Source organism: Prionailurus bengalensis, chromosome D3 (genome assembly GCF_016509475.1).
Source record: "Prionailurus bengalensis isolate Pbe53 chromosome D3, Fcat_Pben_1.1_paternal_pri, whole genome shotgun sequence".
Lineage (NCBI taxonomy): Eukaryota > Metazoa > Chordata > Mammalia > Carnivora > Felidae > Prionailurus > Prionailurus bengalensis.
This window is the reverse complement of record NC_057356.1, coordinates 93646650-93671939: the sequence shown is the minus strand read 5'-3', so window position 1 is coordinate 93671939 and position 25290 is coordinate 93646650. Positions and strand designations below refer to the sequence as shown.

Sequence of the window (25290 nt, the reverse complement as noted above, 5' to 3'; positions counted from 1 at the left end):
GGCAGACTGGAAGGCGACGTTGGCAACAACGCACCTGGCCAAGGTAGGGAGCGACGGGCGCGCTGCTATGCTGACGCGGGGATGGAAAGCTCGGAGACGGAGTGAGGGCAATTTTACGTGTCTGCAAAAATAGCGAGCTATTCAGTACATGGCACTGCTGCCGTTGGTCAACAAGTTGTTTCCTTAAGTCTGATTTCCCACTCACAGCTTGACTCAAAATAAATGCTAGAAGGATAGGAGATTTGATGTGTAAAGCGGGAATCGTTTTTAAACTGAAAATAGAATCATGGAGTAGAAACATTCAAAGCATAAAACCGAAGGCAGTAACCAATTTATTTTTTTTTCACGTTTCTTCATTTTTGAGAGACAGAGAGAGACAGAGCGTGAGCAGGGGAGGGGCAGAGAGAAAGGGAGACACAGAATCAGAAGCAGCTCCAGGCTCCGAGCCGTCAGCACAGAGCCCGACGCGGGGCTCGAACTCACGGACCACGAGATCATGACCTGAGCCGAAGTCGGACGCTTAACCGACTGAGCCATCAGGTGCCTCAGTAACCATTTTATTTTTAAAAACTGTTTTTATTGAAACATAACGAACATATAACATCGTCCAAAGTCAAGGTATACAACATGCCGACTGGACACATTCGCCGCTGCAATAAGACTGTCACTGTAACAAGAGTGATGACCACGGCCGTGTCACGTGCGATAATCGGAATGGCAGCCGTGGCGGCCATGTCTCGTGTGATAACGAGCACAACAGCCGTGTCACATGTGATAACGAGCACCGTGGCCACGTCACGTGTGATGACCAGCACCGCGGCCATGTCACGATCAGCACCGCGGCCGTGTCACGTGTGATAACGAGCACCGTGGCCATGTCACGTGTGATGGCCAGCACCGCGGCTGTGTCACATGTGCTGATCAGCACTGTGGCCGTGTCACGTGCGATAGTCAGCATGGCGGCCATGTCACACATGATGACCAGCACCGCGGCCATGTCACGATCAGCACCGCGGCCGTGTCACGTGTGATAACGAGCACCGTGGCCGTGTCACGTGTGGTGACCAGCACCAAAGCCCGCTGGATAAGTAGCCATTTTAAAAAAGAACCACTTTAAAAAAAAAAAAGAGAGAAAAGAATCACTTTTGCATTACCAGCAGGCCACTCTACAGATACAGTAGACTTTCAAAGGGACAAAAGAAGCCATAAATGAAAAACGTGGACGAGACTTGAGAGTGGAAACTGATGCAAATGCTTCACAAGCTGCACACAAAGACCTCTAAAAACATACAACAGAAAAAGAGGCAGATAGCACAGCACAAACTTATAAAAGATAAACGTAAATTTGAACAAAATGCCATTTTCAGTCATCAGATGGGAGAAGACAGGTCAACCGACGGACTGATACACGGGAAATGCACACGCTGCTGCCGTCTTCGGGGACGTCTTGGCAAAAGAACCAAAATCCTTCAGATATGTCTGTCTTTTGATTTCTAACACTGTTTATAAAACGTCCAAGTGTTAACTTCCGTATTCACCAATAAACACCAGGCTGGTCACTGAAGTTAGAATGTGTCAAGCACCGCGCAGCCATGAGCACTTGCAGAGACACACGTTTTCTAACATACGAAGGAGACACAAAACATCCCGTGGAATAAATATCCTAACAGAAGAACGTATGTGCAGAGCTATCCAACCACCCAAGGGCGTGGTGAGGAGAAGGGGCAGAAGGGGCGCTGTCGGGAGTAACTTTTACCCAAATGTGAACGGCAGCCAACGTTCACGAGTAAAATTATGGTAGTTTTCCATCCTTTTTGTGGTTTATATATTATTTTCAATGGCATTACTGTCATAAGCAGCAAAAATTAATCTCCACTTCTGTTCCACAACGAGTGCTAAGAGAAAGGGCTGGTTGGCCTGGAAGCCGTGAGGCAGGAGGGTGGCCCCATGCACGTGCGCTCCAGGGCCCGTCCTCCTAGCATGTCTGTCCCTACGACGAGGAAATCCACCAAAAACAAAGACCCATTAATTTGGTGTTTTAAAATTTTATGCTTGATGACCCATCTTTTAATTATAATTTGAATTCTTTGTAAACAAAATTTTTTAGGTTCATTTATTTTTGAGAGAAAGAGACAGCACAAGTGGGTCAGGGGCAGAGAGGGAGAGGGAGACACAGAATTCGAAGCAGGCTCCGGGCTCCAAGCTGTCAGCACAGAGCCCAACGTGGGGCTCAAACTCACGAACCATGAGATCATGACCTGAGCTGAAGCTGGATGCTTAACCTACTGAGCCGCCCAGGGGCCCCTGACTATAATCTGATGTCACATAGATCAGTTAGTCCACAAGGCATTTATATCTCTCATTAAAAATTAATCAAGGACTTCTATAAGCTATGCTGCTGTAACTGGTATGAGACTTGCCCTCCCACCAAAAACATCGGGGAAATGAACAAAATATGAGAAACAGCCGTTTTTCAGACACGGGACGCAATTCTTCCGGAAGCACCCCTGGGTGGCCAGCTTCCTGCATAAGTGGATTTTTCCACCCCCACAAAGTGAAGGGGAAGCCAAGCCCACAAAGGTAGTCTTCTTAAATTTAAGGACAGAGACCGGAGCTCAGGGGGGCAGGGCAGTTAGCATTTGTAAAACCCCGAGAAGGAGACGAGGTGGAAAGGACCAGAGGCCCCTGCGCTGAGCTCACGAGTGCACCGCTGGTGCCACTGCTCGCCTGGCTGGGGGGAGGGAGCTCTGGCCAGGCAGAGCGCACCCAGAGAGCCCTAGCCAGAACCAGCCCCAGAGATGACACAGACTGGGGGAGAGACCAAGTCTGACCAGCCAGCCACTCAGAGGCATCTGTGAACAACCAAGAATTTTCATGGTTTTCCCAGAAAGACCAGGCCTTTATAGTAGGATTACACCAGCATCGCAATAAAGGGGATTCGAGGCCCACCCCGGGAAAGTTTAACAAGCTTTGAAAAGATCAAGTTTATTCATAGGCTGCTAAACTAAGAAAATAAAATCAATGGTTTTGAAAAAAGAAAAAAATATGACATTTATTATATCCAGCATCCATTACAAAATTATCAGACATGCAAAGAGGCAGGAAATTGTGACCTGTAACAAGGAGTAAAAATGAAAACTAGAAACATACCAGGAAACAACAGAGACAATGGATAAAGGATAAGTATTAGAAACTGCTGAGTGATTTAAATGAAACTATAAACACATCGGGAGAGACAGAAAAAAAGCTACTTGATAACAAAAAGAAGAGACCCACCTGGAACTTCCAGATATTAAAAATAGAATATTTGGAATAAATAATTCGCTGGACAGCCTTAACAGAAGACTCGATACTGCAGAAGATAAGATTAGTGAATCTGAAGACAGAGCAACAGAAACTATCAAAACCGAGGCACAGAAAAGAGCACGAGAGTGCCAATGGACTGTGGGAATAACGACTGGTCTCCCACACGGGTCGTTCAGGCCCCAGATAGAGGGGCTGGGCAGAAAGGCATGAAAAATAAAGAGTAAAAGTTTTTGAAATTGGGGGGAAAAAACCACAAACAACATACCCGAAGCAAGACCAATCAGGCACATCACTCATGAATTCCTGAAAGAACGCCCTGAGGAAGAAAAGACAAAGAGGAGACAGAAGGGTTGCAGAGTGTTTCAGAACGACATATGCCACGAGGCAGAGCAGAGACAGCTCCGAGATGACAGCAGAGACCAGAAAAACTGTCAAACAAAACCTTGAAAAACGTCTCCCCAAAATGAAGGTAAAATAAAAACATTTTTCAAGCACAAATTCTCACAGTTAATCAAGCAGACTTCTCCATGACGTACTGAAAAGGTTTTTGAGTTGCAGGAAAATGACACTGAACGGTAAGTTGGACCCACACACAGGAAAGAGGGCTGTGGAACTGGTGAATGTGCAGGAAAGTGGAAAAGATGGGTTTTATTTTTTAATACCTTCTTAACATGCTTGACTACTTTAAGCAGAAACATATCCATTTTATTGTGTGGTTTGTAACACGCAGAAGTAAAACACATGACATGGTAACACAAAAGACAAGAGGAAGGAAGTGGAAGTCTACTGTGCAAGTTTCTTAAATTACAGATGCACTGGTATAACACCAGTGGAGAGAGACGCTGGTGGGTGAGGAACATGCTGGAAACCACAGAATAACCACTACAAATAGAACCAACTCTTACAGCTGGTAAGTCAATAATAGTAAGTAAACAAAAATCTAAAATAATACCTAAAGATGCAAAAAAGGAACATAGAGATGAGATAAGTAGAAAATAAACAGCAAGATGATTGCCTTTACCTCAACCATTATTATTAGGGTAAATGTACGCATTAAGAATGCAACAACTGTCAGTAAGTAAAAAAGCAGTATCTACTTCTGTTATGTGAATAAGAAACCCACTCCATATATAAAGAAATAGACACTATAAACATAAAAGCATGGAAAAAGATATGCCATGCAAACACCAATCAAAAGAACACTAGAATCACCATGTTAACATCAGACAGAGCAGATGTCACAACACAGCATACTATCACACATAATGAAAAAAGGTCAATTCACCAACAAGATGAAATAATTCTGAGTGCGTACCTAACAGCAATGCTGCAGAGTACATCAGACAACTGATGGAATTCAAAGGAGAAAGAGTGTATCTTAAAATTCTTGTTTCATTAATTAAGAGAACAAATGGCAGAAAATAAGTAAAAATATACAACCTTTAAACAACAGTTTCCATCACCTTGACCCAATGAGCACTTACAGGATATCCACAGGGCAGCGGAACACAGTCTGTACCCGGAGAGAGCACGTGCCAGGTCATGGCACGAGTCCCAACTTGTACCAAAGGACTGAGATAAAACATAACGCGTTTGACGAACATAACGTGGTTAAATAACAACTAAATTACAAAGGACATCAGGAAAATCCCCGACTACAAGGTAAGTAAACAATGTTTCCAAGTCAACAAAGGATGAGAAGAAATCCCAAAGGACCTAGAAAACATTTAACAAAAACATAATAAAAATATAGTATGTAAAATTTGTGTGATACAGGTTAAGTAACACTTAGGTGTGTTACAGCTAAAGGCTTATAACAGAAAACAGCAACGTAAAAATCAAGTTTACTTCCACTTTAAGAAGGTAACAAAGAATAAAAAACTGCACACAAACTAAGTGAGAATGAAGGGAATAAATATCAGAAAGAAGTAAGTTAATACAGAAAAAAAACCAACAATAAAGATGATCAAAGACACCAAAAGCAAGTTCTTTGAAATATGACTAAAATCGACGAGCCTCTGATGAGACCGGACCGACCAGGAAGAAAAGATATAAATTACCAATACTGACGATGCAAGGGGGATCCTACAACCACTAAAAAATAGTATAACAGAAGGGAAAAATGGGTGATGGGCATTGAGGAGGACACTTGTTGGGATGAGCACTGAGTGTTGTACGTAAGCCAACTTGACAATAAATTGTATTTTTAAAAATAATAAAAATTTAAAAAATAAAAAATAGTAACAGATTATGAATTTTATACCATTAAATTTGGCCACTTATATGGAACAGATAATTCTTCGACAAACATAAATTTCCAATGAATAATAAATCTGATTAACTATCTATTTTAGAAATTCAATTCATAATTACCTCCCCACCAAGTAAACTTGTAGCTCAGATAGTTTCAAGGCTGAATATGTCCAATAGTAAAAACGAATGACCCCAATCTTACACCAACTACTTCAACAAATACAGGAGGCAAAAAGACTTCCCAACTCAACTTATGAGGCCAGCTCACCCCTAGGTAACAGACCAAAGGCATTACAACAAAAGCAAAACAAAATACAAATGTTTCCAGTCCATGTCAATCATCGTGTTAACAGGTAACAAAGAAAAACCATAGGATCATGTCAACAGACAGAAAAGCTTCTGAAAAATCCAATACCCATTCATAATAAAACGTCTCAGGACGTTCTAGGAATAGAAAGAATTTCCACAGCCCGATAAGGGGAATCTTAAAAAAGCCTACAACTACCATCACAAACGCTGTTAAGAAGCTACGTGTTCCCCAAGAACGGAAAGAAGACCGGTTTCATCACTTCCGTGCAACGATGCAATTAGCGACCGCAGCCAGTGTGATACTGCGAGGAAAAGAAAGAGAAGGCCGTACATGCACACTCGCATGAAAGAGCCATAGTGTCTTCTTTGCACATGGCGTCATCAGGTGGAAAGAACACTCTAGGGGATGACACAGAAGTCACTAAAAAGGCACGCACAGACATTTCACCAAAGAGGATACGGCGATGGAAAACGAGCACATGAAACAATGTTCCACGTTACTAGCCGTTACGGAAATGCAAACTACAATGAGGTGTCACGACACACTTACGGAAATGACTAAAGTAAAAAAATAAGAAAAATAAATCACCCCACCAAATATTAGCAAGGCTGTGGAGAAACCGCAGCAATCATGCACGGCCGGTGGGGGTGTTTGATGGCACAGCCACCGAAAAGCAGGCTGGCGGGTTCTGCACGCACACTTTCCCACACATCCCTGACTTGTGACTTAATGACTTCCTAGCTTCCCATTTGTGCCTGCCCCCTGTGGAGTGGGCAAAGCTCACTCCGTATCCTACGGAATTTAAATAAACCATCCCTGAACACTGAGAATTAACAGACTGGAAGCAAATCATCCGAGTGGTGTGCCACCTGGCACTGACTGAGAAACTGATCCAGAACAGTAGTCTCGACAATTTTCCAACACAACTTCTGACCCGGGGAATGATGGAGACCACAAGATGTACTGAGATGATACCAGAGACCTAAGAATATTTCCGTGTCTAAACAGGGAAGAATTAAAAACAGGACACACTTTGCATACATCTGGTTTCATCAATTCAATACTACACGCACATGAGTGCGTATAAAATTCTGACTGGCAAACACCAACACAAAAATGGGCAGGAGAGAAGGGCCAACAACGAAATAAAGACAAATTTCTAGTGAACACGTGGTGCAAATTTCCAACTGAATAAGTATCCAAAGACGTACAAATTAAAACAATGAACTGTCCAAATTTTCTCTAAGAATAGACTGAGATTTTTTTCTTCACTATTTAAGTGTTTTGAAGCACAGTCACCAGTAATTACACTCTGGTTTACAGGAATATGGGCACGGCTCTTCTGAGATGACCTATGACCTACGACCTACTAGAGCGGAAGCCTAGGCACTCCTTCACCCACACCCCTCTTCTACCTTTCACAACTTCTCTGAGAAAGGAAGACTTGCTACTTACAGGCCTCGTCTTCACGTTCATATATCTAAAAAATACACACACTGGGGGCTGCCTACTTGGCCCACCCATGACAGAGGCGCACGATGTTAGCTGATGAAATGAGAGGGATCCTTCTCCAAGTCAGCAGTCAGGAAACCAAGATGTGGAGCGCCAACCTGGCAACCCGCACCCTCTCCTGTGTCACCCTTGGGGTAAGAATGGTTGTGTGTGTGTGTGTTTGTGTTAAAGGACTGCCAAAAAAAAAAAAAAAAAAAGAGAGAGAGAGAGAGAGAGAGAGAGAGGGAAAGTCAGGAGGAGAGGTTAAGTATGACAGACATATTATATGACCTGCATTATTACGTGACAATGAATGGACAGAACAAATAAGCAAATGCCCATTCGTGACAACAGGTTTTGGCAGACACAGATAAAACATATAAGAGAATGAATTTCAACCTAGGGAGCACCAAACATACAGGCAACCGAAAATACCTAAAAAACCAAATACTTCCAAGTTTTACACACGCCACACACATTTAGTTCCCAAAAGGTCCAGTGTGCACAGGACGGGGAAGGTCAGTAACCGGAAACCGCATGCAGTACAAGCAACTATTCCTATCCAGACCCGACCAATCTAAGGAAAGTGACCAAATCTATACTACCCAATCCCCTTCCGTTGACCGACAATTGCGTTGAGTCAAAGGTCTTTCTTGGACCATCGCAAGTTTTCTTTAGTCTACGCCGGTTATGAGAAAATCATGTCAGAAGAACGAAGCTCCTCTCATTCAGATATATGCTACATCTCACACGAGCACCAAGTGGCCTCAACTGTGGTTTTGTTACAAAAAGATGTGTGCGGGCTTAGGAGAGCCTCAGCACTTGTGAGACCTGGCTGAAAATGCTGAAATCCAGAGGCACGGTTTCCTCCAATCCCAGCCCTGCCTACTCCCGGGAACAGAGGGGCACTGGGCGGAGACCACGCGAGGTGCTGAGGGTGCTCTCCTCCTCCTCTCTGGGCCAAGAGACACCGCAACACGCCCCTTCCTCCCGAGGGAAGAAGCTTCTCCGCCATCACAAGAACGGCGCAACACGAACCAGGCTCCACAAGGAGGCGAACTTCATCTGGGCTCCGAGGTCTGCCAAAACCATGGCAACCAGACCACCAGGGAGCCAGTTAGCAATAATGGACTCACTTAACCGGCCAGAAGTTCTCAATCTTAACGATTACCCAACTGAGAGGGTTTAAAAGTAAAAGACCAAAAGGAAAGGGAAAGTGAGAGAAAAGGAGAGAAAAGCGAGCAGGGCATGTGCTAAGACACCACAGAAATAATTTTGGCGTAATTTTCAACAATCCTTCGTTAGTAATAATGAAATTATTTTGAACAACTGTCAGGGCATTCAGTAAGCTAGCTGGCACACAGAAACTGTTTACTGCCTGGCAGCGAGCACACGTGAATGGCACCGGAAGCGCAAGGACACTCACCCCCAAGGCCGGCAGCCTCTGCGTGCAGCTCACCGCCACCTTCAGCTTCCAGTCAGTTTCACCATCGAGCTGGTCAGTGCGAATAAAACACGAACCTTGGAATGAAAGAAGAAAGTTCCGGAGTTACAGGTACTTTAAGAGCACAATTCTCCAGCACAGTGGGATACAGAAATGATGCCTCTAGAGATTCGCGGAAACAAAACTCCTTACAAGGCTTCATTTATTTGATTCACAAACGAGTGTGCAGAGAAGATCCAGGTCATTAACTGATCACTTACCTCCTACGTGCTGTTCTTGCCTATTAAGGCGTAGTATTAATTAGTGCTTTATTTTAGAAAACCTGCACTGACCATTCCCACCCTCAATTCATGTTCTGATGATAACAGAATATGCAAATACACAAAAATATCCCAAGAACGTGCGCCATAATGTTGCTAATAAATTATCTGATGTGCCACCATAAAACAGGTTCAGTAATAAAAGCACAGCTAAAATGTCAAAACCCAGGTCAGGTCTATCGTCATACGACCCTCTCAAATTTTAACACGAGAAAATATTAAATTACAAAATTCGATTTACTCTTGACCACTCTCACACCATTTCTCAGAACCTATCCCAAGACAGATAAACAAAAAATGACCGATGTGCCAGATGGCCCTGTAACGTTATTTATGGTAATGAAAGGCTGGGAATCGGTGAATCAGAGGAGCACGAGCAGCAGGAAAACACAGGGCCCGGGTGGCAGACACGGAGGGAGGGGACAAAGGAAAGGGAGGGAGAGAGAGAATGAGAGAGAATGAGAAAGACCTCCATTTTTACTGGTAACGATCCCTTGGGTGCACATCGCCAGGTGAAGAAAGTGGGATGCAGATGCTGGGCGTGGAACAGCGCCTTCCCCTGACAAGCCAGGTGGGGCAGGGAGGGGACGTGGGGGTGACGTCTGCCACACCCGAGTGCCCCCCATTTTACACTGCTCGCTCTGAAACCGTATGTGTTTTACATAATTAAAAAAGCAAATTACACCAAACTTCTAAAAAGCAACCCCTAAAAATAAGCACATAAAACGATACATTAGCAGTTTCATTACCAGATGAATTCCAGTGACTTCAGGTTTTTCAAAAGCCCACTTACAAAATACACTGGTTGTAGAAAGCCACACCAGCATGCGTGTACCTTGGTGACTCACGACAAGGACCTGGTAGACAACTGCAACCTCCCGAGAAGACCCTGCACGTGCCCCGTCCCACACAGCCCTCCCTCCTCGTAACGCTACCGTCACTCGCACTTCTTGCTTTGAGAGTCTACCCCCCAAGTCCCCCTCAAGACACTACAGCCGAGCCTTGTCCATTCTGGGCACGTCTTCCAAGTCACATTTCATCTGCAGGCCCTCCCTGCTCTCCCTCTAAATTGTCTACTGAAAGGCCCCGTTTGCATCTCACTGACCGAACACGCATGATCCAGGCCAACCATCTCCCCTCCACCTGGGGGTCCCGTAACCCCAGCTCCTGCACCCAGAGCCCAGCTCACACTCCAGGGACCATCAGAACTGTTGCCCGACTTCCATCCAGAGGCACCGTGTCCAGGCTCTGCTCTGCTTTGATGCCAAGAGGCCCTTTGTGCTCAATGCCCGTACCCACGCCTGCACTACAGGTCGAAGAAAACAGAAGTCTTTCCTTCCTTCTCAGAATAAAGAGCTAGAATAAAATGTAGAAAGAGAGGCATCCGCTCTTTGGATTCGGTCTTGTCACCTGGTGACACAGTTCCTGTGAGAAAGTATCGATTCCTTGTTGCAATTTATCCGCACTTCAAGACAATGAGTTGGCCGCCTGCCATCTTCACGAGACGACCAGTTAGGCACACATGTGTGTGCGTGTGTGCATGTGTGTGTGTGCCGGGTGACCTCCAATACCGTTCCGCTCATTACAGAGTCTCAGGCTGATCCATTGTTGGAGAGGGGGAGACATCTGATTTTCAGAATTACCACATTATGAAGATCAAAATGTCCAGTGTTCAACAAAAATCCCAAGGCACACAAAGTAACAGCAGAGTATGGCCAATTTAAAGGGGGGGGGGGGGGGCTGCCAAACAACAGATACTGTCCCCGAAGACGACCCGACGTCAGATCTACTAGACAAGGACTAGTCTAAAAGATGCTCAAAGTCAAGAAAATAATTATGAACAAGATGGAATCAATAAAGAAAGAGAAAACATAAAGAGAAAAAGAAAAAAAAAAATTCAACAGCTGAAAATTCAACACATATAATAATGTCAGTGAAAAATTCCCTGGGTAGAGTCCAAGGCAGACTTGAACAGGCAAAAGAAAGAATCGGTGAACCTGAAGACAGGGCAATAGAAATGGCCCAAAACGAGGGACAGAAAGAAAATGAGCTGAAAAACCATGAACAGAGACTGAGAGACCTGTGGGACCCACCACTCAGCCCAGCACACACACAGTGGGAGTCCCAGAAGAAGAAGAGAGAAAGGGACCAAGAGACTATCTGGAGAAATAATTACTGAAAACATCTCATATGTAATACAAGACACAGATGCGAACACCTATGAAGCCCAAAGAAAGCCAAGTAAGATGAACTCAGACCCACTCTGAGACAAGTTGTAACCAAACTTCCAAAAGACCAAGAATCTTGAAAGCAGCAAGAGAGAAGAGACTCATCACACCCAAGGGGCCCTCAGTAAGCTTATCTGCAGATTTTTCACCAGAAACTTTGGGTTTGAGAGAAAGTGCACCAACACATTCAAAACGCCGCACGAAGACAGACCCGTCACGTGTGACTCCTATATCCAGCAAGACCGTGCCGCAAAGCGAGAGGGAGATCAAGACGTTCCCAGACAGACAAACGCTGTGGGAGGTGGGGACCACCGACCTTTTCGGCAAGAGCTGCTTGTTCCCGGGAGTAGGGCAGACGCAAGGACAGGACGGGAGACAGTCACTAGAGGCCGTGCGAGAACTAAGGTCTCGGGGCAGGCCAGCCCACGGCAGGTTATAACACAAGGAGTATGGCCACCACAGTCTATAACTGCACTTGGTTTTCTACATGATTTCAGAGATTCATAAATCTGAAGAAAAGCAATCATTCCTCTAAAAGTTGAAATTATGTAACTTTGGCTTATAATTCCACATCTTGTTTTGTACATACTTTGAAACACTATGAATGCACTCAAAATAATTTTTAGTTTATGTTTTTGGACACACAATGAATAAAGATGTAATTCTGTGACATCCACAAAGGGGTGGGGATGGAGTTGTAAGTGAGCAGATTCTTGTACGTTATCGAACTTAAGTTGGTACAAACTGAAATTCCACAATTGTATCTTCAGGATGCTGAATGTCATCCCCGTGGTAACCGTAGCGAAAAAAGTTCTAGAATGGAAACAACAGGCAGTGAGAAAGCAATTTAAACACTTCACTACAAAACATTCACCAAATCAGAAAATAATACAGAAAGTGAGGGATCAAAAAGAGCTCTAAGGCACATGGGAAACCAACTGCGGTGAAAAAGTCCTTCTCCATCATTATGTTAAGATGTAAGTGGGTGAAACTCTCCAAAAAGAGAGACGGGCAGAATAAGTGAAAATGCACAATCCAACCACATACGGCCTGGAGGACACTCCCTTGAGCTCCAAAGACACACAGAGGTTGAAAGAGGAAGGATGGTGAGAGATGTTCCGTGGGAAAGAGTATGGCAATTTGTCACAAGATTAAACACAGAATTAGCAAATGAGGCAGCAGCTCCACTCCTGGGGATAAACCCTTAAGAACTGAAAGCAGGGTCTCCAGAAGAGAAGCGTACACCGTGTTTTACATGGTCACGGCATTATTCACAGGAGCCAAAACATGAGAAAAACCCAAGCGTCCACTGATGGAGGCATGGATACGGAAAACGTGCTCTATACATACGGCATAAGACATCGAGCCTTAAGGAAGGAAATTGTGCAATACGATGCAACATGGACGAACCTTGAGGACATTATGCTAAATGAAACCAGCCACACACAAAAAGACACATACTGCAGGATTCCACTGACATAAGGTTCTTAGAGGAGTCAAATCATAAAGACAAAGCAGAATGCCGTATGAGAGGAGGGGAGAACGAGGAATTATTTCTTAATGGATACAGAGTTCCTGCCCTACAAGTTGAAAAGTTACAGGGGCAGAGAACTGGTGTAGTTGCACAACAATGTGAATGTATTTAACATCATGAAAGCTTGCACTTACAAATGGTTAAGACGGAGTGACGCTGTGATTTATGAGAAATATATATTTGGTCTTAGTCCACAATTTCTCACTCTCTGCTCCTAAATATCCTACCTGTTGAGAGTGATAAAGGTGTCTTTTGTTAATGAAGGAGACTTCTGGACCCCACTCAAGGGCGGGGCTGTTGCCAGAATGACCAACCATGTGATCAGAGGGTTGGAACTTCCGGCCCCACCCCCGACCTCTGTGGAGAGGGGAGGGGCTGGAGGCTGAATCAGCCAATGGGAACTTCCGGTCACACCCCCGACTCCCAGGGAGGGGAGGGGCTGGAGGCTGAATCAGCCAATGGGCAAAGATCTAATCAACTGTGGCTATACAAAGAAGCCTCGGTAAAAATGCCAAAGGACCGGGTCCAGAAGCTTCTGGAGATCGGGAAGAGTGCTGTGCGGGGAGGGATGGAAGCCCCACAGCCTTTCCCCAGACCTGTCCCTATGATCTCTTCCTCTGGCGGTTGATTCTTAGCCTTTGTCACCTCCTTGAGCCACCAGGTGAGCGGCAGTGTTCCCCTGAGTTCTGTGAGCCGCGGCAGCAAGTTGCCAGTTGGTCAGAAGCACGAGTAACAAACAGCCTGGGACTTCCGACCGGTGTCCGAAGTCGGGGTGGGGGCATCTTACAGGACTGAGCCCTTACTGCGCAGGATCTGATGCCGCCTCCGGGTGGACAGTGTCAGAATCCGCAGGCACCCTGCAGGTGTCCCGAGAACTGCCTGAGCTTGTGTGGGGGGGACCCTCCCTAGCCCACGTTGGAACTGGGTCCAAGAACTCTAAAAGAGATAATAAATTTTATGTTATGTGTATTTTAACACAATAACAAAAAAGATACATTTAAAACTTAAAAGCATTCACCAGCCTTGTAAAAAGAAGGCTTACTGTAAAACAACAATGAGGTGGTGGGGTGTGGTGAGAGAGTGCACACAGGTCAATGGAGCAGAACAGAGCCCAGAATTAAGCCCCATAAACACAGCTTCAAGAAAGGAGCAAACACCGTGTCATCGGGAAACGGCCCTGGGAAAACCAACCAACGCCCCCCCCCACCTCCTGCCGAAAAACTGAATCTAGACGCAGACCTTACATCCCTCAGGAAAATCAACTCCAAATGGGACCTAAATGTAAAATACAAAACTATAAAAGTCCTGTAAGACAATATAGGAGAAAACCTAGGTGACCCCAGGTGTGGTGAGGGCTTTTTAGATACCGCACCAAAGAAACGATCCAAGAGAGAAATATGTGATTAGCCAGACTTTGGTAAAATTTAAAATTTGTTCTGCAAGACATTATCAAGAGAATTAGAAAACAAGCCACAGACTGGGAGGGCGAACGTTTGCAAAATATACATCTGATACAGGATCGTTATTCAACATATACAAAGAACTCTTCAAACTCAACAGTAAGGAAACAACCTGATTAAAAAATGGGCTGAAGCCCTCAACAAAGAAGATATACAGACGACAAGTAAGCACGTGAAAGTCTCCACGTCATCCCATGTCATCAGGGGTACAAGTCACAACCACAGGGAGACAGCAACCCACCCCTATTAGAACGGCCCACGCCCGGGGCACTGACCAGGCTGAGTGCTGACGGGCTGTGGAGCCCCAGGAGCTCGCGCTCACTGCTGGCGTGGACGCAACATCGTGCAGCCACCGCAGAAGACAGCTTGCTGGCTTCTTGCAAAGCTAACCACAACCTTACTGTATAATCCAGCAGGACTGCTTGGCATTTACCCAAAGGAGGTGTGAACGTAAGTCAACACAAAAACCTGCACGTGCGTCTCATACCAACCAGCTGCTTCCATAACTGCCAAAACTCGGAAGCAACCAGGGTGTCCTTCAGTAAGTACACAAATAAACTGTGGTCCATCCAGACAACGAAGAATTAGTCAGCACTAAAAAGAAATGAGCCATCAGGCCATGAAAGAGGAAATTTTCACGCACGTCACTCGATGAAAGAAAATCTGATACGGCGTTCTGGAAAAGGCAAAACTAAGGAGACCACAGAACGATCAGTGGTTGCTGAGGGATGAACGGACGGAGCACGAAGGATTTTTACATACAGCATCACTAAGGAAAATACTCTGTACGATGCCATAACAACACATGTCTTTATCCGTTTGTGCAAGCCGACAGAACACGAACCACCAAGAGTGGAGCCTCACGTAAACCTGGGGCTTTGGCTGGTGCAGGTGCATCTACAGTAACCAGTGCGCCACTCTGCTGGGGTGTGCTGACGACAGGGAGAAGCCATACGTGCGTGAAGGCAGGGCGCACACGGAAAATCTGTCCCTCCCTCGTTTGTAAACCTAAAACCGCTCTAAGACAATAAGGTCTAGGGGCGCCTGGGTGGCTCAGTGGGTTCAGCATCCAACTCTTGATCTCAGCTCAAGTCTGGACCTCAAGGTTGTGAGTTCAAACCCCTCACCGGGCCCCATGCTGGGCATGAAGCCTACTTAAAAAAAAAAGTCTGAAAATATATTTTAAAATGCATTCAGATTAGTACAGAATCTATCAACCAACACCTTGTACAGTTGATCCTTACACTTATACAAGGATTGTTTGAAAATAAGTACAGTACAATATAATACTAGAAGTGCATTTTGTTTTCCTTATAATTTTCTTTCTTTTTACTTACAGAAATTTTTTTTAATGTTTATTTGTTTTTGAGAGAGAGGGAGAGGCAGAGCACGAGTTGGGAGGGGAAGAGAGACAGAGAGGGAGCCACAGAATCCCAAGCAGGCTCCGGGCTCCGAGCTGTCGGCACAGAGCCTGACGTGAGGCTCGAACCCATGAACCGCAAGATCATGACCTGAGCCAAAGTCAGACGCTTAACCGACTGAGCCACCCAGGCGCCCCTCCTTATGATTTTCTTAATAACGTTTTTCCTCCAGCCTGCTTTACTTTAAGAATACAGTATACAATACATGCAAAATGTGTGCACTTTATGTTATTGGTAAGGGTTCCTGCCAACAGCGGGCTATTGGTAGTTAAGTGTGGGGGAGTCCAAAGTTATACATGGGTTTTCAACTGCACAGGGGCGAGGCGGGGTAGGTGGTAGAAAGTGGCCCTGACCCTACAGTGGCCCTGACTGTACAAACATTCGATCTTTGCAGTAAAGAAACCCTGCGAGTAACCAGAACAGCAAGGAACCAGCACCGCAGAAGCCACATTTAAGTTTACATTTGAGCACCTACAGAGGGAGACTCCTTCCAGTTATACCTTCCTCATACGTAGGTTCAGGGCCCCGTTCCCCTGACTCTCAGGGCTGCCCGCACCCACAGACTTCACCGACGGCACTACGGACGGACGCGGCCCGGCACCCGCGTGCTCTGGTGAGCGGCTGGCTGCATGCACGCTGCCTCCAGAGCTCGCTGCGGCGGGTGCTGGCCAGGGCACTTCCTCTCCACCTCAGCAGCCAACTTCATCAATAACCCATCTCACCGCCTTTCCCCTTCTATCCAGGAGAGACCACGGCAAAACAGAAACATTAAATAAAAGGTTTCCACAGTATCTTGAACTACTTTGTTAGTATGGATGGCATAACTTTAAGCATCCCGAAGCTGCTTAGACTCAGACGGCAGAACCAGATGACAACAGCTGAGTTTTCTGACATCTAACAGACCCGTTAAAGATCACTTATCCATAAAGCAGCTCAAATGACACGGCTATTTAACAGTTAAGTTTTTAAAATAATTTAAAATGGTTAAAATACACTATAGATGCTTATAATGAAAACAAAACTAAAACTGAATAGTGATGGGAGGTTGTGAATAATGTTATGTTAAGAAGAACAGATTAACCGATAAAACGCAAATAAAGGCCTGATGATGATTTTACAGGAAACGTCTGCAACTATTCACTAAGAACTGCTGGTGGGGTGACAAAGCAGCGCCACCAACTTGTACCGCAAGTCACAGGGTCAGCTGTGCTTTTCCTCAACACAGGTTTCCACGCGCAGCTGCCCCTGCAGGTGTATGCAGGACTCCCTGAACAGAAAGCGGTGCTCCTACTGACCTTAGCAGGTTTACAGACGAGGAATTAGAGAAGCAAATAAGCCAAATCAGAAGGAATAAAAGAAGTTCTGGGAGACACACACGGTCCAGGTTGATAAGGAAGCCAGACTCAAAGTCCTTAACACAAAACCCACACTTCGTCATCTGGAGCAACCCAAGTCCTATTCTAGAAATCGGATGGAAGGGCTTCTGCGCAAGTCACCGAGGGAGAGGGATCCAGCGGGCATGCCAAGTGGCTACGATATACAGTTACCGGAAAGAAGACCCGTCACAACATGCTTCACGCACCCAGAACAGTCAGCTTAACAAAGCAGGTATACTCACTCGCGGAATGTAACGGTCTTTTCTGCCATGACTGGGAACCTCCTGAACCTCGGGGGGCCAAAGGACCGCAATAAAAGAGACCACTGCGGGGTGGGGAGAAGGAGGGATACAGACTGGGATAAAGTGCCAGGGAGATGAACCTGGGGACATAGGATTTAATACAAGTACACTACGGGGCATTTGGGTGGCTCAGTCGGTTAAGCGTCCCACCCTTGGTTTCAGCTCGGGTCATGATCTTGTGGTTTGTGAGATCTGACATCGACCCCCTTGTCAGGCTCTGTGCTGACAGCATGGAGCCTGCTTGGGATTCTCTCTCTCTCTCCCCCCCTCCCTCTCTACCCCCCCCACCCCTCCTCTGCTGTCTCTCAAAATAAATAAACTTAAAAAAAATTTTTTTTTAATGTTTTTTTTTATTTTCGAGACAGAGAGAGACAGAAAATGAGCAGGGGAGGGGCAGAGAGAGGGGAAGAGACAGAATCTGAAGCGGGCTCCAGGCTCTGAGCTGTCAGCACAGAGCCCGATGAGGGGCTCGAACTCATGGAGTGTGAGATCATGACCTGAGCTGAAGTCGGACGCTCAACCGACTGAGCGACCCAGGCGCCCCACAAAATAAATAAACTCTAAAAAAAAATGTAATGCAAGCACACTTCTTTAGGGTCTGGCTCATTTAGAAAACAGCTTCTAAAGATGGTTATGGGGAGGCACTAACAGAATACTCCAAATTAAGGAAGAAGGAAATACGGCGTCCACTCTCCTGATTAGAAACTGTTCCGCACCTGCCCCTCAAAAAATATATGGAGGCATGTATGCATAACACCAAGTCACTTACTTCTTTCTCCTCGAAAAAGGAGGTCACTAATATTACTGACCGTCTACCGAGTGCCTGATATGTGAGCTCCCATCAGACAGGAGGCAGGTAACGTGCCGCTGCCGCCAGCCTTGAGTTGCAGCGCCCCGAGGTCAGCGTGGGAAGGGCACAATGCCACCACGAGGTCATCCGACTCTAACCCTGTGTCGTACTAGCACATAAAGTTCACCACGGCTGATCAGTCAGCAGTCTGAACCGTGTTATGCAAACATCAAACGTTTTATTTGGGTGCCGGTGGTTGGTTAGGCACGTTGTGTATTTTTAGTGACTTGGCTGACCTAATTCTGTGAAGTCCACTTCCCCTGTAGCAGGGACACTCCCGATGTCCCTGACCAGATTTTTATTCCTGGCTTTCTAAGGGCTACTCCTGGCCCCACATAAACTTCCTGTTGGCTCAAAGGTGGTATCCGAATTCACGCAGTCGGATTTTTACCCTTTACCACTGGATGCATGTGGCTGGGAGGCCACTCCCCCAGCTCAGAAGTTCGTTCGTGATTCTGCCCCATGTTCAGTCAGGGACAGACCAGCAGCTTGAGGTTCTCTCCGTCCACTCCTGGGGCCACAGCCATGGGTTTGGCATACGGACGTTCTTCTAGACTAATGGGGAGGCGTGGGATTGTGCTTCTAAGCTTGGCTTCACAGGAGCCACACCAGAGTGAGCAGCACACCCAGAAGACTGTGCTTAGGGCCCCTGAACCAGGCAGGGCTCTGACTGCTGATGGGTATGCGTCCTGCAGAAGCTTTTCCAGAATGCCCCACTCTGACCACGCCCGAGCAGAGCAGCCCAGCACATGCATGCGGTGACGAGTGCGACCCCGTGGGACTCTTCCTGGCTCTTTCCCTGGTTCCGGCGGTGAAATTTCTCGCTGGGCTCTGTGTCCCCTGGTGGTGTCTATCAGGGACGCTCCCTCTGAAACCTGGCCACCAAGCTCTCCACTGTTGTCAACACGACCCTTCAGCACGAACTCCCAGAAGGTCTGTTCCTAATCAGCACCACAGGGAAAGCTGCAGAGATCTCTCGCCCCAGGCACGGGAAATGCCAATGGGACAGCGGCTTGTACGTGGGTGCTGGGGTTGGAGGGGTTGTGGTATCTTCTCCAGGCACGTTACTTTCTGCCCCACAAGCTAGCCGGTGGGGGTAATAGCCGGGGCCCTGTTACTCCCAGCTCGTCAAAAGCGAGCAGAGCTCTTGCCTCGGAGTGGGAGCTGGCCAGCAGAGGGAGGGCCCATCCGTGGGGCCAGGGGAAGCGAGCCATTGGTGGAGCCCCCTCGCAGGGCGGTGCCCTGGCCTTAGGCTGGCGGTGGCGGGGAGACGGAGCCAGTCCCCGGATTCCAGGCTGCGCTGGCGTGGAGTAGAAGCCGCTTCCCCATGGAGCCAGATTCCACAGAATCAATCTGTTCTTCCTGAGAAAGGTCTCTGAGGAACAGGAGAACGACTGCTCTCGAAAGACACATGACTGAACGCTGAGATTATCTCAGGCATTCTCTTCGGTGAAAAATGAAAGTCTCTAGTCCTTTCGACCAGGGGCGCCTCTGCCCCCTGAGGATACCTGGGGACTTCTGGAGACGCTGCTTGTTTTCAGAACCGGGCGGGGAAGGGGGATGCCACTGGCACAGTGACCTGAGGCAGGAATGGGCTCCGCAGCCTGTACGAAGACAGATGTGGCCCCAGACGGCGGCAGCGCCCCAGCAGGCTCCCGATCCCGGGCCGGGCTCACCTCAGCCGGAAGAGCAGGCCTTGGGCTGAGCGCCAGCTCTGCGTCTCACTCACCAACGCTCCCCGTGCGGCGACCCCATCTCATGAAGGCTTTCTCCTGTACGGTGGCAGAAGTCACGTGTTCCTTACGGCCGTCTCGTAAAACTTAGGGGCAAGTCTAGGAAAGCCTGTCGGTGAGTGGCAGATGGCAGGAACTCCGGATTTAGCTAACTACACCTCAAGTCTGGGGTACTGGTTAAGGCAGAAAGGTAAGAGTGTGTCTTCACAGAGCTCGGTCCAGGACGTCTCCCGCAGGACGTGCGCCAGCCCCACCGCCCCGCGGGCCCCGGGAGGAGGTGCGCTCTGCCACCACGAGCACCTCCCTGCCCTCTCACTGCTCTCCTCCGCCAGCCGGGGCACTCCCGACGAGTCCGTTCGGTGTCTGCGGTGTGCCCCACGGAAGCCCTTCACCAGTGATACCTGCAGTCCTTTTAGCTACTCTCCGCCACGGGCATCAGTGCTGCCCACGGGACCAGAGGGGGTCCCCAGAGGCGGAGTCACTCTACCGAGGCCCAGTAAGACTGACAGCTGCGAGACGCTCTCCGAGTCACCCATCGTATCAAGCGAGGACTCCTGGAAGAGACCTTTGTCTGATCGCGTGCACTTTACATAAACAAACTGTTACGCGTTACCTGTCACACGACCTACCACAAGGAGAGTATTTTGTACGAACTGATTTCAACTAAAACGAGCACAAGGAAATCTGCAGTGGGTCTCACTTTAGTTAGACAGTTTTCCAAAACTTAAATGTACGTGCGATTATATACGTGCGGGTACATGCGTGTGTCCTGCTATAAATTTAGCTGCGCAAGGACCGGACTCTAGTTCTGTCTGACACGTGCCGTGAGACGTCCGTGCCGACAGCCCTGCTCTAGGTGTGACTTCTAACATATAAAATAGTAAGAAGGGAAACTCACTAGTGTCTTAAAGTTCAAATATTCTGTGGTTCTAAAATAGCGAGACCAACACCTAGATCTCTATGAACGTATTAAACAGCGGGAGAAATAGAGCGGCCTTTCTTTAAAGAAAAAGGGATATGCTTCATATTAAATAATTATATCCTGCTTTAAAAATTTAGAGACAATAGACATCTTACTAACCTTCGAGTACAGTTAACATTACTAGCCTGGCGGTAACAGAGATGATTTAAAAAGAGAGACCGAACTGTAGCAAAATCAGAAGTACGGCCAACTTGACGTGTCTTACACGAACTCTATCTAATCATGTTTAACGGCAAGCAGTAGCTACGATGGATGCCAGTGAACGCTCGGCAAAAATGAATTATTAAATTGGCCTGCTCATATCCTGTTACAGACTTCTTATGAATACTTGATTTTATTTTGTATTAATTGACAAGAGCTGACAGGAAAGGACAGGTTTAATGACAATCAAATGAAGATCAACTGGGCCATGTGTCACACAGGAGAGCTGCATCAAGTAGTGATAAAGTAACTGCTGGGACACGAGGAGACAGAGCACAGGAGTCTGTCATAGACCGTGATAAGTTATCCTGTAATATTAGTAGATTGCCTGCAACAGCTCGCGAATCCAATAGCTCTCAGAGACGGGTACAGTATATGCCCAACAAAAGAAAAATAGATATTGACTCTGCATATGTAATACCAGATCGTTTGCCATTAAACTTAATTTCTAAATCATTTATGGGACTTAATGACTCTGCATGAAATTTTTAAGCCAGTGGGAAGATGAATAGCACCAAGAGAGAATGTGGACGAGCACAGTGTCATTTACCTACCCCTGGCCCACTAACAGGTGACAGCTGAGCTATTGAAATATGTCCCAAACACTTAAACTATAATGTCATCACTTAGGAGACAAGTGAAAAAGATATTGGCATTTATAAGAGATTGATGAAAATTAGTTCCAAAGCATTAATTTCTCTTAATACCACTAAAAGAATTGTGTGCATTCAGGAGATATTTGATCTGAATTAAGAAACTGATGAAGCAATTGATTAATTGGGATTTAAGCCATCAGTCCCCAGATCCATCAACAGCTTCATCTGCATTCTAAACAATCAAGCCGGCAGCCCAGGGACCGTCCAGTGTTAGTCCCTGGTCACTACACCACAGACAGGCCCCCTGAGCTGTGCTGACAAACACAAGCTTTACCTGGCCAAGCCCGGACACACCATGGAGACCGAAGACTTGTCCACGGGCTAGGGCTGGAAGGTTTTTATTATAACAGACAACCTACTATCAGATTCTTCTGAACTGACACTGCAAAGTAATAAAATAGTATCAATGGCATCAGTAGATACACAAAAAATTCTGAATAGGTGTACTTTCAAAAATGAGATAGATGATTACAAAAACTTAAAGTAATTACTTAAAGTCATAGAAACAGAGCTTCCAAAGAAATTCTAAGAATTCCTGAGAATTCTTGATTTAAAGCAATATTACGACACACGTTTTATCCAGCTGGGAAGCTCCTGGGTCCATTTTACAAAATGAAGAAAAATAGCAAGAAATAACAACCTGACATTTTAATATTTGCATTATCTATAGTTAGCGATGGTTTTAACAATTTGTGTGATAGGAAAAATAATAAAACTAAGGAATATAACAGAACCGTATGCTTAAACAGACTACAGTAAGGTCCTAACTCAGATCCATTAATAACCTTCCAGGAATATGTGAAACAATAAAGAATTTAGCATAATGCATATTAATTGTGTCCATTTTTCTGGGGAACAAGTTGATTAATTCCTAAGATTCTCAAAGACATCCAGGACCTCCACAATATGAAGTACCATTACACCACAGTGGGCAACTGTCCCTACAACACGAAATGCAACGGAAAAGTAGAGGCAAAGAAAATGTTTTTAAAACATCATCAGTCCTGGGGCGCCCGGGTGGTTCAGTCGGCGTCCGACTTCAGCTCAGGTCACGATCTCACGGTTCATGGGTTCGCGCCCCACGTCAGGCTCTGTGCTGACAGCTCGGAGCCTGGAACCTGCTTCGGATTCTGGGTCTCCCTCTCTTTCTAGCCCTCCCCTGCTCATGCTCTCTCTCTTTCAAAAACGAATAAACGTTAAAAAAAAAATTTTAAACATCATCAATCTAGATATAATGTTCTTCATCCAAAGCTAATAAAGAGTATCTCATTTTGCCTAGTGCTCTAATATTCTACCTATGTTCTGCTGCCTAAACAACGATACAGTGAAAACATCATTCAGAGGCTGAAGCACTTCTAAAAATGCTGTGAGTCATGTGATCATCAACAAGGCCCTCAGATTCCTCCTCTGAAAAATGAACGTTTCTCATTATCTTCCAGCTTCAAAGTGCTGGCTTTTCTTCACCTTTTATCTCCCAACACAAACTGTATAATCTATTTCTCTTAAGTTATTTATCTAAACACCATTTCCATATTTAGGACAGTATTCTTTGGTTTTGTTTTGTTTATTTATTTTGAGAGAGAGACCACAAGAGCACGTGCGCTAACAGGGGAGGAGCAGAGAGAGAGGGAGACACAGAACCCCAAGCAGGCTCCACACTGTCAGCACAGAGCCCAGAGGCAGGGCTTGATCCCACGACCATGAGATCACGACCTGAACCGAAACCAAGAGTCGGACCCCGACCCAACTGAGCCACCCAGGAGCCCCTAGGTTAACATTCTTACTCTCATATATTATTTCCACCACAAACATTCAAAGGGTAATTAGTATAAAAGCATCTCTCAGGGTCGCCTGGGTGGCTCAGTCGGTTAAGCATCCAACTTCGGCTCAGGTCACGATCTTGCAGTTTGTGGGTTCGAACCCCGGGTCGGCCTCTGTGCTGACAGCTCAAACATCTCTCAGACTTGAATAAACGTTAAAAGAAAAAATTGAAGGAAAAAAAAGCATCTCTCAGGCACAAATGTTTCTGCTATTCATTATATTAAATACATTTAGAAACAAAGACAAACCATAAGTAAGTAGATGATGTAAACAGGGATGGCAGTGTAAGAATGTCCGAAAATCCATTTCTCCATAACTACAATGAGAACATCAGTAAAAACGGTCAAAGGCAACCCTTTCAGAACTCTGGGGAATGATCAAAGACTTGCGACAGTCCCAGGTGCATCTGTTTCAGAAAACGGCTAAACTGAGCCGAGAGTAAGCTGGGGAGTGTCGTGATTTCTCCCATTTCCGAACCCTCCCCCCTCCACCCCACGGCTCCACGGTAGCTGAGAAAACGGGCAGCCCCTGACGGGGGCCAATCACAGCTGGGGCCCTTCGAACCCACGCCCTGCGAACTGTCATCACCTGACAAGCAGGGCTCGCCTGGACGTGACCCGACCCGGAGCCCATTCACTGACGACAGCACTTTCCCTGGGCTGTGGGTCAAAACCCGTCAGCGGCAGGTGTCTGACGTCACGGCTCCCTCGGGTGGTGACAAAACTGGTAAACACTAAGCTAACCAGAAAATTGAAGGAAAACTGGGAAAATCAGATGACCTGAAGGAGGCTCTGAAAATTCCCATCACATTCCTGGGAGTCTAGAAGCCAGCGGCCCGTGCGGAGCTGCACACGTGCCCAGGAAACCCTGAAAGGCCGTAACCTCACGCCCGGTGACACGATCAAGAAGCAAAGGCATGAGGGGCGCCTGGGTGGCGCAGTCGGTTGAGCGTCCGACTTCAGCCAGGTCACGATCTCGCGGTCCGTGAGTTCGAGCCCCGCGTCGGGCTCTGGGCTGACGGCTCAGAGCCTGGAGCCTGATTCCGATTCTGTGTCTCCCTCTCTCTCTGCCCCTCCCCCGTTCATGCTCTGTCTCTCTCTGTCCCAAAAATAAATAAACGTTGGAAAAAAAAAAAAAAATTAAAAAAAAAAAAAAAAAAAAAAAGAAGCAAAGGCATGGGCAGAGCCGTCACCCGCCCGCCCCGGCTGCAGGAGTTAAGGGGACACAGGCTACCGTAAAAGGTAAACCTTGCAGCTGGGGCACTCAAGCAGCTCGCTCTCTCCGAGTCACTTGGTCAGGGGAGGGGAGGGGGCTCAATCCCGCAGGCCTCCGTGAACCCCGGCTGGCGGCTTCAACACGCAGCTCCCGAGACGACCCCGGCCACGGCGACGGAGCCGGCACTGGGAAGACAAGGGTCCAAGGCTACAAAGGAGGTTGAGGCCAGGCCTGGAAGCAGCACACGTGGCTGCCAGCCGTCCTTCGGCCAGACATCAGGGCACAGCCCCATCGGACTGGGCAGGAAAGGGGCCTGGCTATATTTCTGCGAAGACAGGGAAACGGACCGAAGAGCCGCTCCCCGGTCCGCTGGCGGGAAGAACCAGA

The 25290-nt window shown here is 46.7% G+C and overlaps 1 protein-coding gene across 5 annotated transcripts in view; it reads right to left on the bottom strand.

Annotated features, from left to right (window-relative positions):
• The window catches only part of ATP9B (ATPase phospholipid transporting 9B (putative)), a 252267-nt gene that overhangs the window by 149082 nt on the left and 77895 nt on the right, over positions 1 to 25290 (bottom strand). For all 5 annotated transcript variants that reach the window (XM_043559118.1, XM_043559122.1, XM_043559119.1 and 2 more), the window contains one exon: positions 8787 to 8881. In XM_043559118.1, the coding sequence (XP_043415053.1) occupies positions 8787 to 8881 (95 nt within the window). The remainder of the gene's footprint in view (positions 1 to 8786; positions 8882 to 25290) is intronic.